The sequence below is a fragment of the Macaca fascicularis genome, chromosome 4 (genome assembly GCF_037993035.2).
Source record: "Macaca fascicularis isolate 582-1 chromosome 4, T2T-MFA8v1.1".
Taxonomy (NCBI): Eukaryota; Metazoa; Chordata; class Mammalia; order Primates; family Cercopithecidae; genus Macaca; species Macaca fascicularis.
This window is the reverse complement of record NC_088378.1, coordinates 26,965,082-26,988,824: the sequence shown is the minus strand read 5'-3', so window position 1 is coordinate 26,988,824 and position 23,743 is coordinate 26,965,082. Positions and strand designations below refer to the sequence as shown.

Below are 23,743 nucleotides of genomic sequence, written 5' to 3'. Positions count from 1 at the left end.
TACTAGCTCTGCAACTTTTCTTCTGTGTATGTGAGTAAGCAGGTTATTTATCCATTCCAGGACTTAGTTTCTTCAGCTCTAAAACAGGAAATAATGCTTACTACATTTACGTTTCAGAGCTGTTGCAAGAATTAGTGAACTGTACATCAAGATGTATTTTAATAAAAATAATGTGTTCAGTATTTACCTAATGCCCTGCATTGTATTAAATGTTTTACATAAATTATCGCAATCTCAGAAAAATTATTTTGTTTTATGCAATTTGACTATCCTCATTGTTAGATGAAAGTGAATTTAAAGAGACTTCAAGTAACATGTAATTTAAAGAAATATTAAAATTACCACAAATTAGCAGTCTTTTCAAAATGTGTGATTGATCATAACCATTGTAAAAAATTGTATTAGATACCACAGATTTCACTACATTCATTGCAGTATATACTGTGAAAGAACATCCACTTATCGGCATATAAAATTATAACTTTTGTTTAGACTTTACTTCAAATTAAGTGCATCAATAGCACTATAGTAACACAGCATAAGAGATTTGCTTTTGCCTTTAAATTGAGTCTTTAACATATAATGAATGTACTAAAACGTCCTTTTTGTGAGCAAGTAGGAGAGCTAGCTTTTAAATGCTTCTTTCACAAATATACTGTTCACATCCACAAGATCTGGAAGAATCTTAAAATGTTTTCTATGTTGATTTACATACAATGTAGAAGTACATTTTACTGTAGCTAACATTATATACACATTATGCATTATAATTCACTGGATGGGGGAGGAGAAAGGATTAAAAAACAAAGAAACGAATACCCTTTTCCGAGTTTTCTCCTTCAGGAAAGGCCGGATCACGGTGTACAGGGCATGTATATACCATGGTTGATTCACAAAATGAATTCCTCCAAATCGCGCTGGGAAACTATCCTAGAGTAACATGGAGAAAGAAAAATCCAAATATGCTTTAATATACTGAGAAGGTTTAGGAATGGTTATATGGCATACAAATTTATTCTTTCACATACTTAGATGAGATTATCTGTAGAGTTAAGGAGAGAAAAGAAGAAAGAACCTTACCACATTAAACATTGTACTTTTCATACAGTAACCGAAGCAATGTATAATAAATCAAATCTTTCCCAAGAATAGGTTATTGATAAGAATGTCAGCATTTTTAAGAAGGTCGTATTTTAAACCTGTAAATGCTAATAGTCAGTACAAGCCAAGAAACAAAAAGAAAAGTCATTAGAGATTTGTCAAATAATGAATCTACATTGTATAAAAGTTTCATTTATTTATATTTATATTAAAATCTATTTTTTAATAAAATATTTTATTAAATCCCTATCTAGTCATCCATAGTGTGAGCAATGTCAGACACAAAACTCATGTTATTCTCTGTATCTTATTATTTTATCAACTTTGTTATAAACATTATCTTTTCCTTATTTTAACTACAAAAAAGTAACGTGCTTTAGCAAAATAAAAATGCAGAGTTATACTGTAAGAAACTTAAGGATGCATTTTGCTAGGTTAAATGAAAATCAAAGCTCTCTGATCTCACTCCACAGGAGAAAAATGTAAAGCCAGCCTCCTCCTCTTCCTACCCATGATTAAACAGGTACAGCCCTAGCCCATTCCAAAATATGAAGGGAACCCTTAAGCCAAATGAATGGCAACATTTGACACTGCGCTTGAGTATGTTAACGATTCTACATAAATGGATCTGATTCTTGCTACTATTTCAAAGTTACACATGGAATCGACTACAAAGGTCTTCTTTTAAAAAAAAAAAAGCTAGCCTACTACAAGCACCTCTGAAGTGGCATCGTAATACTTGGCATTCTGAATTCTATTTAGAGCATGAGCAGGAAGAAAAGTAAAGTAAAGGAACTGAAATAATTGCATTTTTTCAATTTAAATGTTCTCTTGAATAAGAGTCTCTGGTCAAAAACTTGCATGGCATAACCCCATTCTTTTTTTAAATTTTGGACACTTATGAGCAATAGTGAATTATTTTATTATTTGCATATTGATTTGCAGAGCTATCAAATTGTATTTTGCAAGGCAACTTCTATCTCTGAGAATAATACACTATAAGGCAATAGTAGTTCAATAAATAATTAAAATAGCTTAAGATAAAACTTTTACTTTTTATGCCAGTGTTTCACTTCTTTTGTAAATATGTGGTTTTCATTCATCGGGAAGTTATTATAATAATAAAATGAATCTGAAATACAGGCATAGTATATTTTAAAGTTATGAAATATGTATAAGTAAAAAGAAGATATTATATACCTAAATAATAAAGAGAATACTAAGACAAATACTCATGTATCTTATTATAGTTATTAATAATTATTATTTCACCTGGATATGGGAGTGATAGAGAGGTTTCCTGGCCAGCAGGGATTTTCCTAGTTTAATGTTTCCCTAAGAATGTAGCACCTATAGGAATGAGGTCTCACATCCAGTCCCCCACTTGGCCTCAATATGTGCAAGCCTAGTCTTTCCCCCTGAGCACCCTATAATTCAGGCAACTACTATTCTCCAAAGTTCTGGGTTCCTGTAATTAACAATTTCCTCCCAGCCTTCACCTACTCTCCTGTTTTTCTCCTGTAGATTTCCGTGTGTGCCTGGCTTAGAAGGATTTGTCTCACATTCCTGAGAGTTCAGCAATGCACCTGGAAATAATTTTATTGTGAGGAAACCAACATCTTGGTACTTTATGGCAAAAGGATCTTTAAAAATTGTTAACCTGCTACACTACCTGAAGCAATCTCTAGAATAAAACTAAATGAACACTAACAATATTAAGCCAAAAGTCTTGGCTCAAGTGATTTTTTTTTTTTCAGACTGAGTTTCACTCCTATTACTCAGGATAGTGTGCAATGGCGCGATCTCAGCTCACTGCAATTTCCTCCTCCCGGGTTCAAGCGATTCTGTTGCCTCAGTCTCCTGAGTAGCTGGGATTACAGGCATGCACCACCACACCCGGCTAATTTTGTATTTTTAGGAGAGACAGAGTTTCACCATGTTGGTCAGACTGGTCTCAAACTCCTGACCTCAGGTGACCCGCCCACCTCAGCCTCCCAAAGTGCTGGGATTACAGGCATGAGCTACTGCATCTGGCTGGCTCAAATGATTATTAAACTTTGAGAATCACAAGAAGGTCATGCTTCTCTCCTGAAAAATATGAATATGCAAACATATACACATAACTTGCACACATGTCATGGGCTTTCTTGGACACCTCTTTAGATATACTTGATCAATACCCAATCACAGTTGAGGCAGAGTGAAAGAGCAGAGAAATTTCTGACTTTGCAATCAAGTAGATTTAGCTTAAAATTCTGGCTTAATGTCACCTGTCAGGCATCAAAGTCCAAAACAAGAACATGGTCCTTTTCCCTCACTGTGAGCTTCCTCACTTCCAATCATGCCCAACTGCATGTCATTTTCCTGCCTCCCCTTCACTTCTGTGGTCAACATGCTGTTTTACGGCTTGTTAACTGTTTTCTCCCACACGCCTACTGTGGCCTTTCCTCCCTTTGAGTATAATCTGGTTTTACTAATTCCTTAAGACTTAGCTCCAAAAACATCATTTCCAGGAAGCTCTTTTTTATCCCTTCTCTCACTTCTCACTCATAAAAGCCCACTCTCTGTCATCACTAGCAAAAGCCTAGGTCTATCACTGCACTTGCCATATGACCCTGAAATTGTCTCTTTGTCTGCCTCCACTGTTAAACCGTGAGCGCCTTAAATGCACAGTCTATTGGTGCCTGGCCTGTAATCCATTTCCACTCACATCATCCCCCACCCTATAAGGTAGGAAATGGAAGGTTAAACATATAATTCTAAGTGGGAGAGTTCTATCCATGAGATGTACCTGAGCAAGATTTAAGGGACCAAAGGGAGGCAGCAGTCACCTTTTTGTGCAGTGGCAGCTACTAAGCACCTTATTAGCTGAGAGATTGTTTGCAGCAATGTCTGAACCACACCTTCCTCTTTCTAGGTGTCACTTAGGAGGTGAGAGGCCTCTGGGACAGCAGCAGCCAAGATGGACACTAGTTTCTTGACTCCGACTCACTTCCACAGGGATGTGGTCTCAAAACCAAGGATTCATCAGCAGTCCTCCTTTAACTTCCATGGCCCTAGGTCTTCCAATGAGGCCTTAAACACTAACTTCCTGTATTAAATCCATTTGTTCTTGAACTATCCAAAGAGATTTTTGTTTTTTTGTTGTACTGAACTCTGAGCCAGACTGTGCCTCATTCATCTTTATATTCCCAGAATTTCAAAAATGTGCTCTCTCTGTGTGTGTGTGTGTGTGTGTGTGTGTGTGTGTGTGTCCCAGAAGAGGTAGATAAATGTTCACTGAATAGACCTAGATACATACTATTTAAATAAACTATTTATCTTCTCTGACCCATAATGTCCTTATCTGTAAAATGGGAACAACATTTAATAGGATTGCTGATCACTCACAATATCTGTTAATTATTCAGCACACCCTCTAGATACAGGGCCACCATATTAACCACCAGCCCCATCTGACAAATGTGGAAATGACCATGGAGGAGTGAAAGGAAAATAAAATGTCAGGACATCAAACTCACTAAGACAAAGGGAAAAGTTAAGCTTGGAAACTGAGTTACACAAAAAACTACCTTTGTTCCTAAATAAATAGCTGCAAGATAGAAGGCCACATATCTTCCCAAGTGGTCTCCCTCATCCTGACAATACAAATTAACAGCTTATCTTCACAGGGCCAGGACAAAGACGAGACTAGAAATCATCCCTCTACCAGCCGGGACAAATGCAGATTTACCAAGTAGCAGGAGATGAATGCATAATTGACTGTACTTCTAGACCCTCCCTTCACACCTAATATGTAGATTCAGTGAGCAGCTAATCAAAGCTTCACAAGAATGTGACCTTTTATCTCACTACTTATTCTTCCTTGTTTTTTCTTGTTTTTTTTTTTTTTTTTTTTTTTTTTCTTTCCCCTTTCCCTCCTGTCCACTCATCCCTCCTTAAGTACTGAAGTCCTCAGAATGCACTCTGGAAAAAACACAGGCCATAGATCCTACTGTGGCTTGTGTCTCCTTTTCTCAGGCACATCCTCAACTTTGGCAAAATAAGCCTCTAAATTGATTGAGATCTATCTAAAGCACTTTTGGTTTTACAGAGGTAGTTTTACAGTGTGGTTTAAGCAGCAGTTGTTTGACCCTAGATAGCACTACAAAGTACAAAGTAATAATAAAAATCACAATATTCAATATGCCCATCATTGACTCTGCTGGCTATACGGTTCTTCACTGGAGACAATGAAAAAGAATGGCTTGGCAATCAGGAAGATTACAGCCAAGATGGGTTGCAAAAAGGTAATAATATTTCTAACTTCCAAATGGTTTTGCTAATTCACCTGCTTCTACTCCCTTTTTTCCTTTGAGCAAAGCACTTTGTGCCTAATGCAAAGATTAACTTGCTTCAATGCTTCATTAATGGAAAGTTAGATGTCATTTATGGGGTAAATGTATTTATATGTATCATTACATGTGTGTGTATCAGTGAATTATTCATATATTTCTAGAAAAACATGTTTGCCTCACATATCTAACTATTCAAAAAGAAAAAGTAAAGAATCTGAACCATAGCATATTATTCTAACTTTTAAATAAGTTTTGATGGAACACAAAACTTATGTGTTAGGATAAGTACTATTACAAGTAATATTGTCTGATTTATGAAGAAAATAAATCAGTATAATTTCTGGTACAATCAATCAGGATACAGTTTATGGCTCCAAATGAGAGCAAAATGAACTTTTCTATGAGAATTAAATCCACAACTTTCATCTCATTTCACAAGTAACACTGTCTAGGGTCCTAAACCAATCAGTTGTGTTAATATGTGTTTTCAGTGTGAACACAAGCAGAAATTGTATGTATAATTTACTTATTTAAAATTAAATCTATCAGCCTTTAAAATACTTTTGTTTAATCACTTTCTTGTACTTTTTTGAAACATTTAGCTCCAACTACTATAGGCCCCATAGCAAAGGGCATATAGTGATAAGGTATAGCACCCAGCACCTAGAAATTACATGTTTAATTCCATAACTCTACCCAAAAAATTATACTAGGACCTAAAATATTGCATTATTCCTACCTGACACTAGGAATACACTATGTGGAGAAATATAAAAGATACTTACTCCAGAAATTTTTGATACAAAAAAGTATAATTTAGAAAATCACTCATAATTTTACCAACCAGAGGAAAACACAATACTCTAAGAATCTTGATGTATGCTCTCAAGCTTTTTTCCAAGATTTATATAGATAATATGAAACTTGATGTACCTGTCTGGAATTATGAAAATAGTTATTGGTAATGGCTCAGAAGTGTACAACATATGTAATATTACTCTTTCTGAAAGTGATTTGGTTTAAAGAGAAGTGATTTTGTAGCAGTTGGTATTACTGATTCCCTCAGGAGCACCACTATTAGCTTCCTTCAGATGTGTTTGAATTTAAGTTTGGTCTGCCTTGACGTCCCTAACTAGGACTTTTGGGTGTATCTTTTCTAGATAGTATAACAGCATTTGTGTCCATTGTTTTTAGAATGTTTTATTAGCTGTTTGTATACAGGTCTTATTCATCTTCTAGAAGGTTCTGATTCCTGAAGAAAGTCATGCTTTTCCCAGTTCCAAATCGCTGCTTATTATCACTAGTGGACAGACAGATCCAGGCAAGCCATTCACTTGCTTTCCTGACGAAAGCAAAGATTTTTACCAAAACATTCCAACCAGTGTCTTCTGCCAAATTGAGAAGAGACAGCCAGGAAACTATTTAATTACCAGCTAATTGGAATGTCTTTTTCTGTGCCTCACTTATAACTGGTAATGAGCCATATTTGAATGAATGGATTGAAAACAAAAGATTTCATCCTTCATACAGAGATAAGAGTTTAAATTGGGATTGTACACATGACAGAGGCAGCCCCACCTCTGTCCACTTAACTTTCGTTCCTCATTAAAATCTCATGCTGTCCTGGCACACATACAATAAAGGAACTTGATTAGATGTAAGGAATTGTGTAGAAGCCAAATTCCACCCAAAAAAAAGTAATTAATCTGATATGTAGGAAAGCAATAATAAAGAATATTTTTTTCTTACTAGGTTATTTAACACTTAAGAGTTTGCCATCAGAGAAAATAGAAAAAAAAGATAATTGAATGGCTTAAAAAATGAAGAGTCAATTCCTGTTACAGGAGACATCATAGAGATATACAACACTGTATTTTAAAATAAATGGTTAGAAAGGGCTTTTACTTGTTGAGCATTCTCTAAAACGAAATACACATGAATCACATATTTACATTTTCATAATTCCTTAAAAATAGTGTCTGAATTTTAATAAATGTTTTAGGAAATAATATGGATTTACCATGATAAATCACTTAAAATAGTGATTAAAATGATACAATCATTTCCCGTTAATATGTGGCTTTGTAGGTAAAAAATTTTAGAATATTCAATTTTTGAAATACAAATATATTTTGAAATAATTGTGCCCTCTCAAATGCTAAAATCTTAATTCCAAATATGCACTAGAATGTAGACAATTTTTAGCATTGATTTTTAAATTGAAAATTGATGTTCTAGCTTCACATCTAGATACTTTATAGTATCCCTTTAAGACCCTCAGCCAAACGCCAGCTATTGTTTAAATTTTCCATCACAAATATAATTGTGTCAACATGTATTTCTCTTAAGTGCAGTCAACAGAATGCGCTCTATCCAGAGGCATGCATGTCCTTTCTGCCATTATTATAAAGAATATAATAATTTCCCCATTCTATATGTGTTAATATTGGCTAAAGAAGACTTCACAACATCGTGACTCCTAGAAAATCTCTGTTTTGCCCTGTCACTCTCCTTTTAGGGAATTCAGTTCCCATTATAGAGACCTGCAGCTTTACTCTGTTTCATTTCTGTCTAAGGGTGTTTGTTTGTTGTTGTTGCTGTTTTATAGTTAATTAGAGATAATGCTCAAGTGACATATCTTCTCAGTGCACACTACTAGAAAATCTGCCATGGATTCTTAAGGTTTTACAAAATCGTGTTCTTTAAACTGTGGGCGGGCATTTACTGTAGGGAGAACAGGTCTCACACTAACATTTTGAAGGCAGAAGGATTTGGCTGCATTGCTTTGGTGATTCTACAATCACTATTTATAGTTTGGATAGGGAGAGTTTTCAACTTCTACTCAAGATGACTGGAAGGAATTTTCCCTGCAACTCAGAACTGTCCGTCTATTCCGTCCTCTAAGTTTTTGTTTATACAACCTGTAGAGGAGACTATCAGACAACGTCATTGCACTTGGGCATTATTTCTAATTAACTTTAAAAAACACCATGGTGCCCAGGACTGCTCCAGTTTATGAAAATGCAGGCCCATACAATGGCATGAGTTCCACTTGCTTCATACAAGATAGCACATGACTGTCACCCGCCTATAGAAAAATGAGAGTTTTGTAATGGTCTTATCATTAGTGTAATCTTAATGTAGACTATCATTTCCAAATTTTTAATTTTTTAAAATCTGAAAAAAACTGTATGAATAGTCCAAATATACAATGAATAACTTCATTTCCTCTTTTACCACTTAATTATCACTTGTAATTAACAATTCTTTTCTTTTCTTTTCTTTTCTTTTTTTTTAGATGGAGTCTCACTCTGCTACCCAGGCTAGAGTGCAATGGCGAGATCTTGGCTCACTGCAGCCTCAGCCTCCTGACTCCTGAATATCTGGGATTACAGGTACCCGCCACCACGCCCAGCTAATTTTTGTATTTTTAGTAGAGACGGGGTTTCACCATCTTGGCCAGGCTGGTGTTGAACTCCTGACCTCATGATCCACCTGCCTTGGCCTCACAAAGTGCTGGGATTACAGGCATGAACCACCATGCCAGGTGCGTAATTAACAATTATATATTGATTCCATGGCAGGGAGGACACAATGTTACTGTTTTTTTTTTTCTTTTTCTCCTCTGTTTTGAACACATGTACTGAAATAATCTACAACATTCTTGACTCCCAGATTCCAGTAATAATCCACTTATCTATTAGATAATGTGTCTCTATCAGCAAAGGTATCCCTGCCTCTCAGTCTCAGCCACATACCCAGAATTACCAAATAAAGCAGAGGAATTGTTATGGGGAAAAAGCCTACAGGAATATATTATGACTATATGCACAGGGCCTCTGATGTGTGGGGGCCAGACGTGATTAAGCTGTCTCAAAATCTGAGGCATATTCTAATTATTGACAAATCATTCTTTTGTTACAGTTTTTCTGTGCCTAGAGTTGATCACTTGGTGCTGCCTAACAGCACTTCAAATACAACCCAACCCCTGTCCAAGTCTGGACCCTTGATACGATGTTAATGTATTTGTATGGATAGATCTCTATACCAGGAAAAAACTCAGCTTTGGCGACTGCTGTTTTATTAGTGATTCAATGACATCAACTTTGCACATGGAGTGGAATGTCTGAGTCCTGAGTACATTAAAATATACACAACTTAAAGTAGAATACTATATAAAATATTCTCCCTTGAAAGAGGGAATTTTACATAGCTAAAGAGCTAATTTTACCTAGCTAACTATTTCTCAAAGTAAAATCACACTAAAAACTCATCTGTAACATGTTTAGTCATCATAACTGAATGGGCAAGAAGATCTCTCTTTTGTGAGCAAAACATATGTGGCCTTCTCACCAGTTAACCTTTTCTGCCAGAGATGGCTGATAACAAATGTAAGCAAGTCGCAGTCACACACCTCAACAGGAAGATGCAGGGCTTAAGTCAGCTGCTGCTGGTGTGTGCCAGGTACAATCAGGAGTAAAATAGCCTACAGAATGTGACACAAAGTCATTCTCACACCACCTCACAGTCTAGGAAGCACCAGTCTCCATCAAGTACAACAGCAGGAGAGAACACAGAATTAAAAACTACCACCTTATAAAAATGTGTTCCTAAGTCGGGCTCCTTCATTAAAACTAAATGCACAGTAAGGATCACAAATAATTGTGTCATTTTTAATCAAAGAAGTGAGTGTATTAATTTTCTATGAACTGTATTGAGACTTGTAGCTCCAATTTGTCAACTGACAGCAGGAAGGCCTTACTATTACTCCAGCTAGTATATCAATAATGGATTGTGTCTCCTACTTGACTTTCAAACTACTTTAGATAACACACATTTAGAAGTGCTGATGTTCTCACACCTAAAATTGCCAAAGGGGAGGTAAGTGGCAGAATGTAGGCTAGAGAAACTAAGAGGAACAAATTACAGTAAGAATCAGGCTAAAGTCTTTAGTGGATATTCCAGGACACTTCTGCCTACATCAGGCATGTGAAACTAGCCAAGATTGAATTTAATGATGAAACAATGCTGAGAGGGTTTGGCAAGACAGGAACTGTCTTATTCTGAGGAGAGACCATACGTGGGTAAAATATTATTGAAATAAACTTCAAAACATACTCGTTATATCCCTAATGTTGCTTCCAGACATCAGTTATAAGAAAATTATCATTAATTTGGGCAAAACGTTTCGTGCAAGAATATTTGTTTCATTTTTACATTTTGTAATTCGGAAAAATATTGGAATCAATTTAAATTTACTTCAACAAGAGAATATGTGGATAATGTATTTATAATATGTAATATCAAAGAGCCAGTAAGCGGCATTTTCAAAGAATTCCTAATGATAAAAAAAAATCAAAATACAATATTAGGTTAATAATTAGGAAAAATAATTTATTTTAAAAATAATATAAAAGACTTGGAAAAAATACATCAAAATATTAACCTGATTAAATTTGTGTAATAATAGATGACTTACTTTATTCTTTGTACATTTTATATTTTGCAAATGTTCGAAGAGGCCAATGTACTGCACACATGCATGCACGTATACACATTTACAAATATGTATAATAGAAAAATATTACATTCTTTAAAAGAAATCGGCACAAAGACAAACTATATAGCACTCTAAGCATTAATTAAACTTAACAAATATTTACTAAGACTTACTCAAGATAGGAAATGTAAGAGGAATGTGAATGAAGTATGTGAATGAAGAAGTTTATATTCTGGTAGAGAATAAGTAACATAAAGCATGGAAAGATAACTTCCATAAGGTGTTAAGAAGCTTAAAGAAGAGAAAGAATGGGAGATTAAAAAGTTGGAGGGATGAGGAAAGAACTCACAAAAGAGATAGCACTGGGAATGGATCTTGGGAGTGTCAATAAGAATCTGGTAGAAGAGTGTCCCAGGAAGGGGCAGTAGGAACAGAGATAAGAAAGAGCAGGCCACCTCTAGGATCCGGTTGCCAGAACTGTTTGTTTGGAGTTGAAGGTAAGTGTGAGGAAGTCTTGGCAGCACAGCTGAGAAGACAATGTGGAGCCTACCTGGATGGTGCCAACTGCCTCACAGAAAGGTTTGTGCGTATCTTAAAGGCACTGGGTATTCTTGAGAAGGGAGTGACGCCATGTTGAAGCTGTACTGTGGGAACATTAATTTAGTAGGGGTATGTGGCTTGATATAGAAACTTCACATTTTAATATTTATATTTTAGTGTGACCACTTTAATGTGGAGACATTGAGTCACAAGTAAAGAAAAAAACAGCAGTAGCAACTAGTGTCTTAGTTTAGTTTATTTTAGTTTAGTTTAGCTTTTCTTAATGATTAAGTAATGTGTGAGACAGACATCCATATACCAGGTTCCCCCAATTCACATCATGGCCATCTACCTCTGGGTTAAGGCAGTGAGGGTCAGGGCTGGGTAAGCACTGGAGTCAGACTTGGGAACTGATGGAGATCTGAGTAGAATTAGGGTCGTGGGTGCCTTTGGTGCACGTTTCTTTCAGCAGAAAACAGTGATTTTATGTTTTGGCCTGCCAAGGTTGTTTGATAAATACTTGCAAAATTCTCTACTTTACTTGATTTCAAGTAGAGAGAAGTGAACTTGGAGACATCAAGTCAAAGCTGTCAGTACTGGCAAGTAACCAGAGCCCAAATCAGAGTTATACCAAGGGGTTAACTATAAAAGAAAAACTAGGTACCCATGTTGAACATATGAGTGACATGAGGTTCTACAGCTTCATGAACAATTGAATACGGTGGGGACATGGGGAGAGAATAGCTGAAAGCAGTCTGACACAGTTTAATCTGGGTTAGTTGAGAGACCACTAATTGTACTACAAACTGAAAAGAATCATATTTGAGAGAGTGATGTGAATTTCAAGTGTCTGTAGGCCACACACATGGAGATGTTCCTGAGGTGGGATAGCTCAGGTCAGGGTAGAGATGTAGAAAAGCAGAAAGACAGGAAAAAAAAAAAAAGAAAAGAAAAGAAAAGAAAAAATATATATATATATACACACATATAAAAGTTTCGTGAATAAATGTAAAGGCATTTTTAAGTGCCACAGTAATCTGTATGTTTGAAAATAATAAGAATACACAATTTTGTCTCTAAGTTATTGACCAATATCATGGAGCTGGCTTGACTAAGGAGTTGGAGAGAAGAGGGAGGTTACTGAGCCAGAGGGATGATTTCCACTCATCTGCCAGAACGCTTTTAGCTCTACCACCTCCTTTCAGAACTGTGTGGTGTCCATATGGATTGTGAGGCAGTCGATTATAAAGATAGCTTGAGAGGATCTAAAGATGTTTCAGGCACATGTTCTTCAAAAAAGCACACATGAACAACAGCAAGACTGGGGCTCAGCGTGTAGGCAGCCCCTCAGTCTGAAACTGCTGATGAGGAACTCTAATTCTGTCTCCAAATGTTTCCTGAAAAGGTGAGGGGAAAGGGGGATGGTACCTCAGTTTAGCTAATCTGAGAAGATCTACTTCCTCTTACCTGTTAGTTTTATTTAACACAACAAGAAGGAAGCAAGCATTTAGCTTGGAATCATTACCCTCTTTTCAAAATCCAGAAACGCTTAATGAATGTACCTCTAAACACAAAAAAGAACATCTAATTCAATGCTTCAAAGATTTTACTGAGCCTTTCTTGCATTTACTGCAAAAAATCTTACAGAAACTTATTAATTTTGGTTAATTGGAGAAGATTCTAATTAAAACACCAGGAAATTCAGATGGCCTGAGTAAAATTCTTCCTCCTTTTGCTTTGCCCCCTGTGACTTTATTGGAAAGTAATTATCACCCAAAGCTATTCTCTAGAAGTTTTATTTCACATTGCTACAAAGTCCTCCAACAAATAAAGCTTCTCAGGAGATAATAATTGACAAGTTGTTGAACCATGATGCAATTCATGGGAGTGGAGATGTCAGTGATTAGCACTTACTGTCTCCCCCTAGCATTATTGTGCATTCAATGCTTCCACTCCTCAAATTTTACAATGGAATTGGAGTGTTTATGCTAGTATTTGGTCTACTAATATGCATGTGGAAGATATGCAAGCATCTCTGTTTGTCCCAGCGTACACATCAGGACAACCACACACATCTGCAGTCTTTCCTTCCACAATCTCAGTCAAAGAAAAAATTTCCATCCCAGCCACATCACTATTGCATAAAATCCTCTAGAAAGAACAGATCTTCTGAATAAAGAAATGTTGTTTCCAACAGTTGCTGTGTATATGGGTGTGTGTTTGTGTGGTTAAGAGACCTCTCTAGCTCTTTGACTTTTTCCTTGATTTTATGAGTAGAAGTGAAAAAGATTACATGCCTTGCCTTTCCACCCACCCTTGATACCTAACTGAACAAAGCAATTCTGAAAGTAGAAAAAAAGATGGTTCAATAACCTGTTTTACAGAACATGAGAATCTGACACTGGGGCAATGCATGTCATTTTAAACATGGAAGTATGTGACATATTTATTATATTTCAATCTTCATTTTGTTTTGAAACCTAATCTCTACTCTTTAGCATAGATAGTGTAGCTCAACTAGGTAGATTCCAGAGATTTTTGAAGACAAAATATGAGACCTTTTACCCAACATCTTCATCTTCAACACTCTAACCGACCTCATCCATGTAGATTGTCATTAGATCAGATTTTGATAATATTTCTTTTTTTTCTACCATCTGTTTCGCATTCCTTGAACATGAGACTTATATGTGTTCACGTTTGTATGGGTATATATGTGTGTACCCAATGGTAAGTTCCATTTTAAGATTTATGTATTAATCCTAAAAAAATCCTCACATATAAAAAAAAAATCAAAAAATCCTTCCCTTGTAAAAGTTAGCAAATTGGTAGATTTTACTTTGAAGAATTCTGCTTTTGTCCCTTTTATTCTCTCTGCCATACAGATTTGACCAAAAACAAAACAGTAACAAAATACCCTACTTCTTTTAATGATGCAAAACAAAAATACTTTCTGAAGGTAATGCCATGGTGTTCTTCAAAAATGTTCATCATGGTGTTCTAACAAAAATGTTTTTTTTTTTTTTTCTTCTCATTCAACAAGTATTTATTGTGCCTGCTGTACTCTGTATTGGTACAATGCTGGTGGTGGGATGCTGACTGTATATTTTTACCTTTCACCACTCAGAAAGTACCTGAATCTATCTACTGATTTATTTACTTTTTCACTTTGAAATTATAATAGATTCACAGGAAGCTGCAAAAACTGAGCTGGGTGTGGTCTCATGCACCCCTTGCCCAGCTTCTCCCAATGAAATTACTACAATAATGACTAAAACCAGGAAATTGACAGTGGTACGATCTGCAGAGCCTATTCACATGCCACCAGTTTTGTAAGCACCCATTTGTGAATGTTTTCATTTATGTACTTCTAGGCAATTTATTACCTATGTAGCTTTGTGTAACCACTACCACATTCAAGATACAGAAATGTTCTATCACCACACGGCTCCTTCATGCTACCCCTTCAGAGTAACACTTAACCTATCCGACCTCAATTCCTAACCCCTAGTAATCATTAATGTCTTCTCTAGCTCTGTAATTTTGATGGATTTTGTTGAGAATTTTATGTACATGATACAGTATGCTGCCTTTTGAGATAGGCTTTTCTCACTTACCATAATGCCCTTGATATCCACAAAAATTGTTGTATGTATCAATAGCTTTTTTGTTTTTTCTTTCTACTGCAAAGTAGTATTTTATGGTATAAATGTATTACAGCTTTAACCATTCACCTATTTTAGGACATTTGAGTTACTTCCAGTTTTGGGCTATTATGAATAAAGCCACTATAAATGTCTGTGTACAAGTTTTTGTGTGAAAATAAGGTTTCATTTCTCTGCATTAGATGATCCAGAATGCAATTTCTGAATCATATGGTCTCATGTTCAACTTTTAGGAAAACAGCCAATTGTTTTCCGGAGTGCCTGTACCATTTTATATTCCTACCAACAAGGAATGAGAGAGCCAGTTCCTCCTCATCTTTGCTAGCCTTTACTATTTTCACTTTTAAAAAAATTAAATGATTTTGAAAGGTATGTAGTAATATATCATTGTGGTTTTAATTGCATTCCGTAGTGGCAAAGATGTTGAACATCTTTTCATGTGCTTATGTGCCATCTGTATCTCTTCCTTTGTGAAATGTTTCTTCGTGTGTTTTAAACATATTCTTACTGTTTTTTCACTGTTGAGTTTTTAATGATTTTTTATATTACCATAGATAAAAGTCTTTTGTCATATATGTGGTTTGCAAACATTTTCTCCCTATCGGTGGCTTGTCTTTTCATCCTTTTAACAGGATGTTTCACAGAGTAAATTTTTTCTTAAATTTTGGTGAGGTTCAATTTACCAATTTTTTATTTTATTGATTATGCTTTGGGCATCAAGTCTAAGAACTGTTTGCCCAGCCATAGATCCTAAAGATTGTCTCCTATTTTTTTCAAAATGTTCTATAGTTTGCTGTTTTACATTTAAATACATAATCCATTTGAATTAATTTCCGCCTAAGGTTTGAGCTGTTAGTTGAGGTTCTTTTGTTTCATTTGCCTATGATTTTCCAATTACTTCCAGCAACATTTGTTGAAAAGCTATACTTCACCTGTTTAATTGCTTTTGTACTTTTCTCAATTATCAGTTGGACATATTTGTATATGTCTATTTCTGCATCCTCTATTCTGTTCCATTGATCTATGTTTATCTCTCTGTTAGTTCCAAATTCTAATATTTATCTCTCTACTACTATTACTGCTATATCAATCTGACAAAAAAGAACAAAATCTACTTCTTTTCACTATGTACATTAAAAATATCCTTCAAATATAATCTTATGTTGTTCTCTAAAAGATAAATTGAAGATGATTTTTAATAAAATAATTCCTTACCCCCAAAGTTGACAAATTACTTTATCATTTTAAATCTTTCACCTTCATAAACCAAATAATATTAGTGTGAAATTTTTCCTTTAAACCAAAAATGGCTAATATGCCACCATGAAAATGGTACACCTAAGTCAAAGATTCATTATCTAAAGACTGAGAAAAATTAGTAGAAAAAAAATACAACTAAAAAATTACTAATTCAAAAAACTCTTAACCATATAAAGAAACAATAGATAACAAAAAATCCTTGCTTGTCTGGATTTATAGAATACCCATAATGCCTTGGACAAACCTGTCATTGTATGATCTTAATTTTATACCTGAAGAAACTGAGGCACAGAAAGTTTAAAGGCTGATGTAATCGAGCTGTTGTTGATCAAGGTAAGCATGGACCCTACCAGTTTCAAATCTACTGCTTATTCCACTTACCTATAATTTTTGTATTCACTGATAAGTGGGAAAGATCAAATTTGAATATTAAACCAGAGCTCAGTATCATACTAAGAATATACTACCTCACATACTCATAGCCATGCAGTATTCACCAACTCTACAACCAACACTCACTTTTGTAATTTTTTTATTTAGGTTAAGACATCATATTTTATTGATGATAAAGTAATTTAAGGAATATTTGTTAAATGCCATTTTTGCCACTCCCCTAGTGAGTGTAAGACACCATGCCTGCCTCCATGGATTTTCCTTTCTAATTGAAATAAGATGTTTTACTCTATATTTTGCCAGAATGCCTTTGATAAAGTAAGTATCATTACAAGTAGGTATTTCTGATTTAAAGTGACAGACTGAAAACATGTATTTGTCTCCGCTACCCCTGAGATTTTATTTAAAATAACAGGACAATATTTTTTAAAAGAAAAGCACAAATAGTGAAAGAACTGGAGGAAAAATTATCATGCAATTATTTCAAAGTATTCTCAAATAGGAAAAGGAGATAAAAGCCTACCAGGAAAGATCAGGAGCACTATAGATGCAAAAACCAAGGGGAAAAGGTAGGTGAATTAAACAAGAAACTGTAGGTTTAAGTCAAGAGTTAAGTGAACCCAATCTGGGATATTAACCCTGCAGCAAGACCAGGAATCAATTAGACAAATTAGAAAAGAAAGTGACTGCGCTGAAAGAATAATTTTTAAAAGAGTAGAAATAATTTCCCAAATAAATATTATGAAAAGTTAACTATAAGATAATGGCAGTAAATAGTGAAAAGGGGGTTCTGGCATGTAACTGTAATCTCTTCTACTTAATCTTTACGAAGAGTTAAGTATCTTACTTGATATAATATTAAATCAAGTTAAGTGTCAAAGAAAGAAAAATAATACCAAGTTCCTCATAATGAGGCTAAGGCAATTAAAAAAAAGAAAAAAAAAAAAAGCACTACTGGTAGACCTCCAATACATCCCTGGGTGTCTTAGCAGCAGAGTTTGGAGTTTCACTCCCTGACAATCTTCTGGAAACAACCACTTAAAAGATCATTGGATTCTTTTCCCCCCTGGTCTATTGAGGTGTAATTGACAAATACAAATTGTATCTATTTAAGGTGTACAACTTAGGGTTTTGGTAGACACAGACTTCGTGAAATAATCACCATAATCAAGATAATTAACATATCCATCACCTCATATGGTTACTATTTGTATGTGTGTGTGGTGAAAACACAGTCTGCCTTCTTAGCAAATTTCAAGTATGATACAGTTACTATTAAGTATAGTAACCATGCTGTACATGAGACCTCCAGAACTATTCATCTTGCATAACTGAAAGTTTGTCTCTTTTGACCAACATCTCCCCATTTCCCACTCCTTTAACAGATGTAGGAGCTGGAGTTAGAACTGCCATTTGCTTGTGCAAACAGAGGTAATGATAACATTTTAGATAGGATTGAGATTCTAGGCAAGGCATGGTGTGGCTCACGCCTGTAATCCTAGAACGTTGGGAGGCTGAGAAGGGAGGATCACTTGAACCCAGGAGTTTGAGAACAGCCTGGGCAATATGGCGAAACGTTGTCTTTACAAAAATACAAAAAATTAGTCAGGCATGGTGGTGCACAAAAAATACAAAAAGTTAGCCAGGAGTGGTGGTGCATGCCCATATTCCCAGTTACTTGGGAGGCTGAGGTGGGAGAATCACTTGAGCCCAGGAGGTTGAGGCTGCAATGAGCCATGATTGTGCCACTGCACTCCAGCCTGGGCAACAGAGTGAAACTCTGCCTCAAATATGAATATATATATATATATATATATACACACACACACACACACACACACACACACACACACACATATATATCTGAGAATATATATGATATATATATTTGAGAATATATATGATATATATATTTGAGTGTGTGTGTGTGTGTGTGTATACACGCACATATATATTCTCCTTACTAAAGTACTTTGACCCTGCTCTAATGCTAGCAAATGAAGTAACCTTTAAAGCCCTAGGATTAACTCCATTTAGTTTGGCTGAACTACTCCTATATTAACATAAAGAAGAAAGTATGTGCTGGTCTCAGATATTAACATTAAGAAGAAAGTATATGCTATCATTTGGATATGCACAGTCTGCAGTCTAGTTCCACTTCAATATTAGCTGTACTGCAAAGTCCAGTTTGGAGCTATGGAAAGAGACAAAGGGAAGCAGAACTGGAGAAAATATTACTGAAGATAGGGCTGACCTTCATGCTCAGCCAGCAGGGAATGAGCAATTCTCCAAACAAGCAATCATACATGAATCTGAACAACAGATAGTTTTAGGTGGCATAAAGCTTGACTTCAAAATGACTCATTCCTTCTTCTCCCTGCTAGAGCACTGAAAACATTAAAACAGAACATTAGACAAGGTTCTTGGATAACTGGGACTCCACTGAAGATTAAACACTACACAATGAATTCAAGAATCCAGTCTCTTATCTGTCTCTTATAATAGCTCTACAGGAACAGAGATGAGATGAAAGATCCTAACGAATAGAAATGAACAAAAAAAAAAAAGAACTAAATTTACACACTTTTATTAGCAGCCCATTTAAAATTCTATTTCAAAGAAATAAGAAAAAGTGATATGAAAGGAGACAATGGAATATTACAAGACAACACTGATGGTGATAAACTGTATTTCTTTTTCTGACAGCCAGCACTTGCACAGTTTTTACTCTGCTCTCTCTGTATGACTTGGTAAATGTCCAGTGTGCAGAGGTTATGAGCATTTCACTAAGTGAAGGCGATGCATCTTCAGGTCTAACAGCCATTCTCCATGTAGGACGATGCGTGAGAACTGGTCACACCATGCTCTTGACAAAAACTGCTTCATCGATCTGTTTTAATGCTCAGGCTCCTTGCTACCTATGAATTCCATCATCAGGCAGTGTTTGTAAGAATATGGCTGCTGACATACTTAAAGTGAAACAACTGCATGTTGCAACTGTTGTAATATCTTCCCCTGTTTAATCCATTCTTTATCATAGGGATGCTAGATTTATCTATTAAAATACACTTGTCCTGTCAAGTCAAAAACTCTCCTACAAAAACAAACAAACAAAACTTACTTTTTTTTTTACAGTAGCATTTATGTCCTTCTACTCTTTAGCTTCAACTAAATTTTCCAACCTTATTTCCTATTTATTCATGAATACTAAGATACAACTAAACTAACCTACTTCCTAATACTCAAATGCCTCAAGTATATGATCATCTCTTCATCAACTGTTTCTTCATCTATAATGCTTCCAACAATGCATTTCTTTCTTTCAAAAGGCCTTCTATGGATATCTTTCTTCTCAGTCCTTTCCCTAAGTAAGATCTTATGGCTCTTTACTTCCTTTTCCTTTCATATGTTGTTTTCACTTTTACAGAGCATTTGAAAGTTTAAATTAACACAGTCTTTAGCTTTTTAATAAGATACTTTTCTAATAGTGGGAAATGTACACCACACTGATCAAAACATATGTGGAGTGATTACTTTCCTACTTTGGTATCTTAGTATGAAAAGCTATAACAAGAATATCATAGTCTGGGTGGTTTAAACAACATTTGTTTATCACAGATATGGGGGCTGGAAGGTCAAAGATCAGGGTGCAGGCATGGCCAGGTTCTGGCGAGGGTTTTCTTGATTTCCTCATGTGGAAGAGAGAAAGAAAGATAAAGCAAACTCTCTTGTGTGTCTCTCCTCATAAAAGCACTAATCTTACCAGGAGGGCTCCACCTTTATGACCCAATTACTTTCCAACGACCCCACTGGGGATTAGAGTTTCTGCCTGTGAATTTAGGGGTGGGGCAAACACAAACATTCAGTCCCTAGCATTGACGATAAACTGACAAAACGTTGTGAGTTTAGAAGGTGAATAATACTCTATTTTAAAACTATGTCATGAAGAGAAAGGGATAGAGAACAGGTCGTAAACATTTGGAGAAAAAAAATTATAAAAATGAAAAATACCAGACAGCTTCCAGTGTTCAAAGAAGCAGGCTGCCTATGTGTTTGAAAAATTGTTTCATACAAGACAGTGCATTCAGTAGAGTGGCATTAATCCTGTGTTCAAGATTTTAGCTAAATTTAGGAAAGAATTTTGTTGCCAAACTCAGAGATGAAAAAAGCTGCTATGTGAAGTAGTACACTAGCATGCTCTGAATGTGCACAAACAAAAGCTGCATTACCTTGTTTTTTTTTGTTTTTTTTTTTCGTTTGTTTTTGTTTGTTTGTTTTTTAGAGACGAGGTCTCGCTTTGTTGCCCAGGCTGGTCTCGAACGTTTGGGCTCCAGCAATCCACCTGCCTCAGCCTCCCAAAGTGCTGGGATTACAGGCATAAGCCACAGTGCCTGGAAGTTATGTGTACACAAGATGTTCTGCAATTTCTAAGTTTCCTTCAAGTGCTAAAATTCTAATATTCTAGACATGTCTGCACTAAACTTTTCATTGCAGGATCTAACACAGCATGTGCTTCCTTATCTGCTAAAACTGATTTAGATCTGTATAGCATAGCCAACAGTTCAACACAAAATGCCAAGAAATAGAATCCCTATTAAATGAGAACAATCACATTTAGGTGCTCTCTGATATTTTAACACTCAGGTTTTCACTCATGTGCACTAAATTATTGGTCTAGAAAGTCTAAATGAAAAATAAGTCGTCCAACTGTGAATTTGTAACCCTTAAACCTTTAAAGTACACAAGTAATTGCTTATGATTTACCAACATTTGATCCGATTTTAGAAGTAAATAAATGTTATTATTAAAAATTCATGTAAGATATTATGCTATTAATGAACTTCTCTGTAAATGCACAGTACATTAATATAATAAACACAACTTATCATCAGATACAGAGCAAATGCAAACATAAACCTTCTCAAGCAAATCCTTTCCACAAGAGATTTTAGCATGCATAACAAGTTATTTAATTCTTTTTTCAAAGAATCTCTTTAAGCAGCATTCTAAATTAGGTCGCAAACTGTTGTTTTGCCAAGACTCCTGGTTTATTTCACTTAAGTTAAGCCTGATGAGCTCCAGGTACACACAGTATGGCAGAGCCCTTACTTCTAGTCTATGCAGAAGAAACAAGATGAGAAAACCAGTGGACTGGAGAGAGTGACTGTGAGAGAGAGCATGCTTTCAGAAGACAATTGTGATCACCATGCACAGGAGAGACTAAACAGGGGCAGGCTAAAGGCAAGGCAATGTCCTTATGTTCTGAGGTAACCAAGGTGAGATGAAACAGAGATTTAAATGAGGACAGAAGAAAAATGTGAATAGGAGAGGACAAAGACAAAACTACCTTTCCCTTCCTTTTCATTATCACTTGGCCTGCACTAATATGGATTTTTAGCATCTCTGGGCTGGATTGCTATGAAAGTCTCTAAACTTCTTACTTCTTGAATTTTCTTCTTTAAAATTATCCCATTTTATGAGTATTTATAGGGTGAAAGCATAAACAAATGAATGGTGTCACATTAATTTTTCTCTTGTCCATTTTTCACGATTTGTTCCTCTACTCAAGACCTCACTGATTCTCCATTCTTCATAAAATAGAGTTTAAATTCAAAGTTCATCACATTTTGACCCCTATCTAACAGATGACTTCTTCACTTTATCTTGCTCGCCTTCCTTTGATCAACTCTTCACATCAGACAGCCTAGACTCATTATGTTACCCATAATGCAATATATGCATTTTTGCCTCTATACTTTAGCTCATGCTGTTTCCCTCCCTACATCTCTCCACATACCCAAAGAGAATCCTGTAAAATTTATTTTGCCATTTGTTGAATTGATTTTAATAACATAAGAATATAACTAACAGACAAGAACAATGCATATTGTTTAAAAGCATGAGTGTCTTCATAAGATGTAATTTTTCCTTTTTTTTGTTTTAACTTCATTCATGGCTATCTTATTCTAGATTTTCATAAAACTATTTTTAAATGGTGCTTATTGATGGCTACTGGACTGAATTCAACTTCTTTCCTTTCCTCTACCAAAAACGGATCAGTACATGCCAGGTACAATATTAGCATAATATTTGGGATTTTATATATATCTGATAACTTCATAAAATATGCTTTTCAAAAGATGTCTGATATTTTTCTCTAAGGCATATTTACATTTTCACTAACTCTGCTTCCTCAGGTCTTGCTATAAATTTCCTTTGTGGTCCCAAATGTGACCCACCACAGTTATATGTATTTGCAATGCATAATTTTCTTAAGATGAGTAGCTGCAACTGCCTGATGCTATTAATTTGCTCATCAAACTATGCTAATATTATTTTTGAAATAAAGACTAAACTTTTCAACACAATGCATTGTATATTTATTTGCAAAATAATTTGCTTTACTTTTTACCATATATCATGTCTCTTTGAAATAAAGTTTTTAGGGTAAAAATATTATGTTCCAAATAGCAAAATGTGTAAAATACAGAAAATAAAAAAGAAAATTTCACCATAGTCCTATTAGTCTCATATAAGCATTGTGCCCATTCCAATGCCTTTTCTTCTGTCTTTGAATGTATTATTTACATCAATATGACAATATTTTACATTTGATTATATTGTACATATTCTACTTAATATTATGCATAATGATTGTTCATATTATTACACTTTGCAAATATTACTCTTAACACGGAAAGATCATCCTTCATAGAAATCTGTTTCACTCTATTTCCTTACTATATGCCTATTATGTGGGTCACAATTTTTCAGCCTTAAAATTATCAATATATTCATAAATTTAAAATAAATATCATAAATAGTGCTATGTGTTTTAAGTGGCATTTCCTAGGTAACAGATACCAAGACCAGTATTTGCTTACAGAAATTTTATCAGGGAGTGATTTCAGGAACAAAACTCATAAGGAAGAGAAAGAAACTAGGCA

The 23,743-nt window shown here is 35.2% G+C and overlaps 1 protein-coding gene across 2 annotated transcripts in view; it reads right to left on the bottom strand.

Annotated features, from left to right (window-relative positions):
• The window catches only part of CLVS2 (clavesin 2), a 71,980-nt gene that overhangs the window by 19,334 nt on the left and 28,903 nt on the right, over positions 1 to 23,743 (bottom strand). For both annotated transcript variants that reach the window (XM_005551715.5, XM_074038998.1), the window contains one exon: positions 820 to 930. In XM_005551715.5, coding sequence (XP_005551772.1) covers positions 820 to 930 — 111 coding nt within the window. The remainder of the gene's footprint in view (positions 1 to 819; positions 931 to 23,743) is intronic.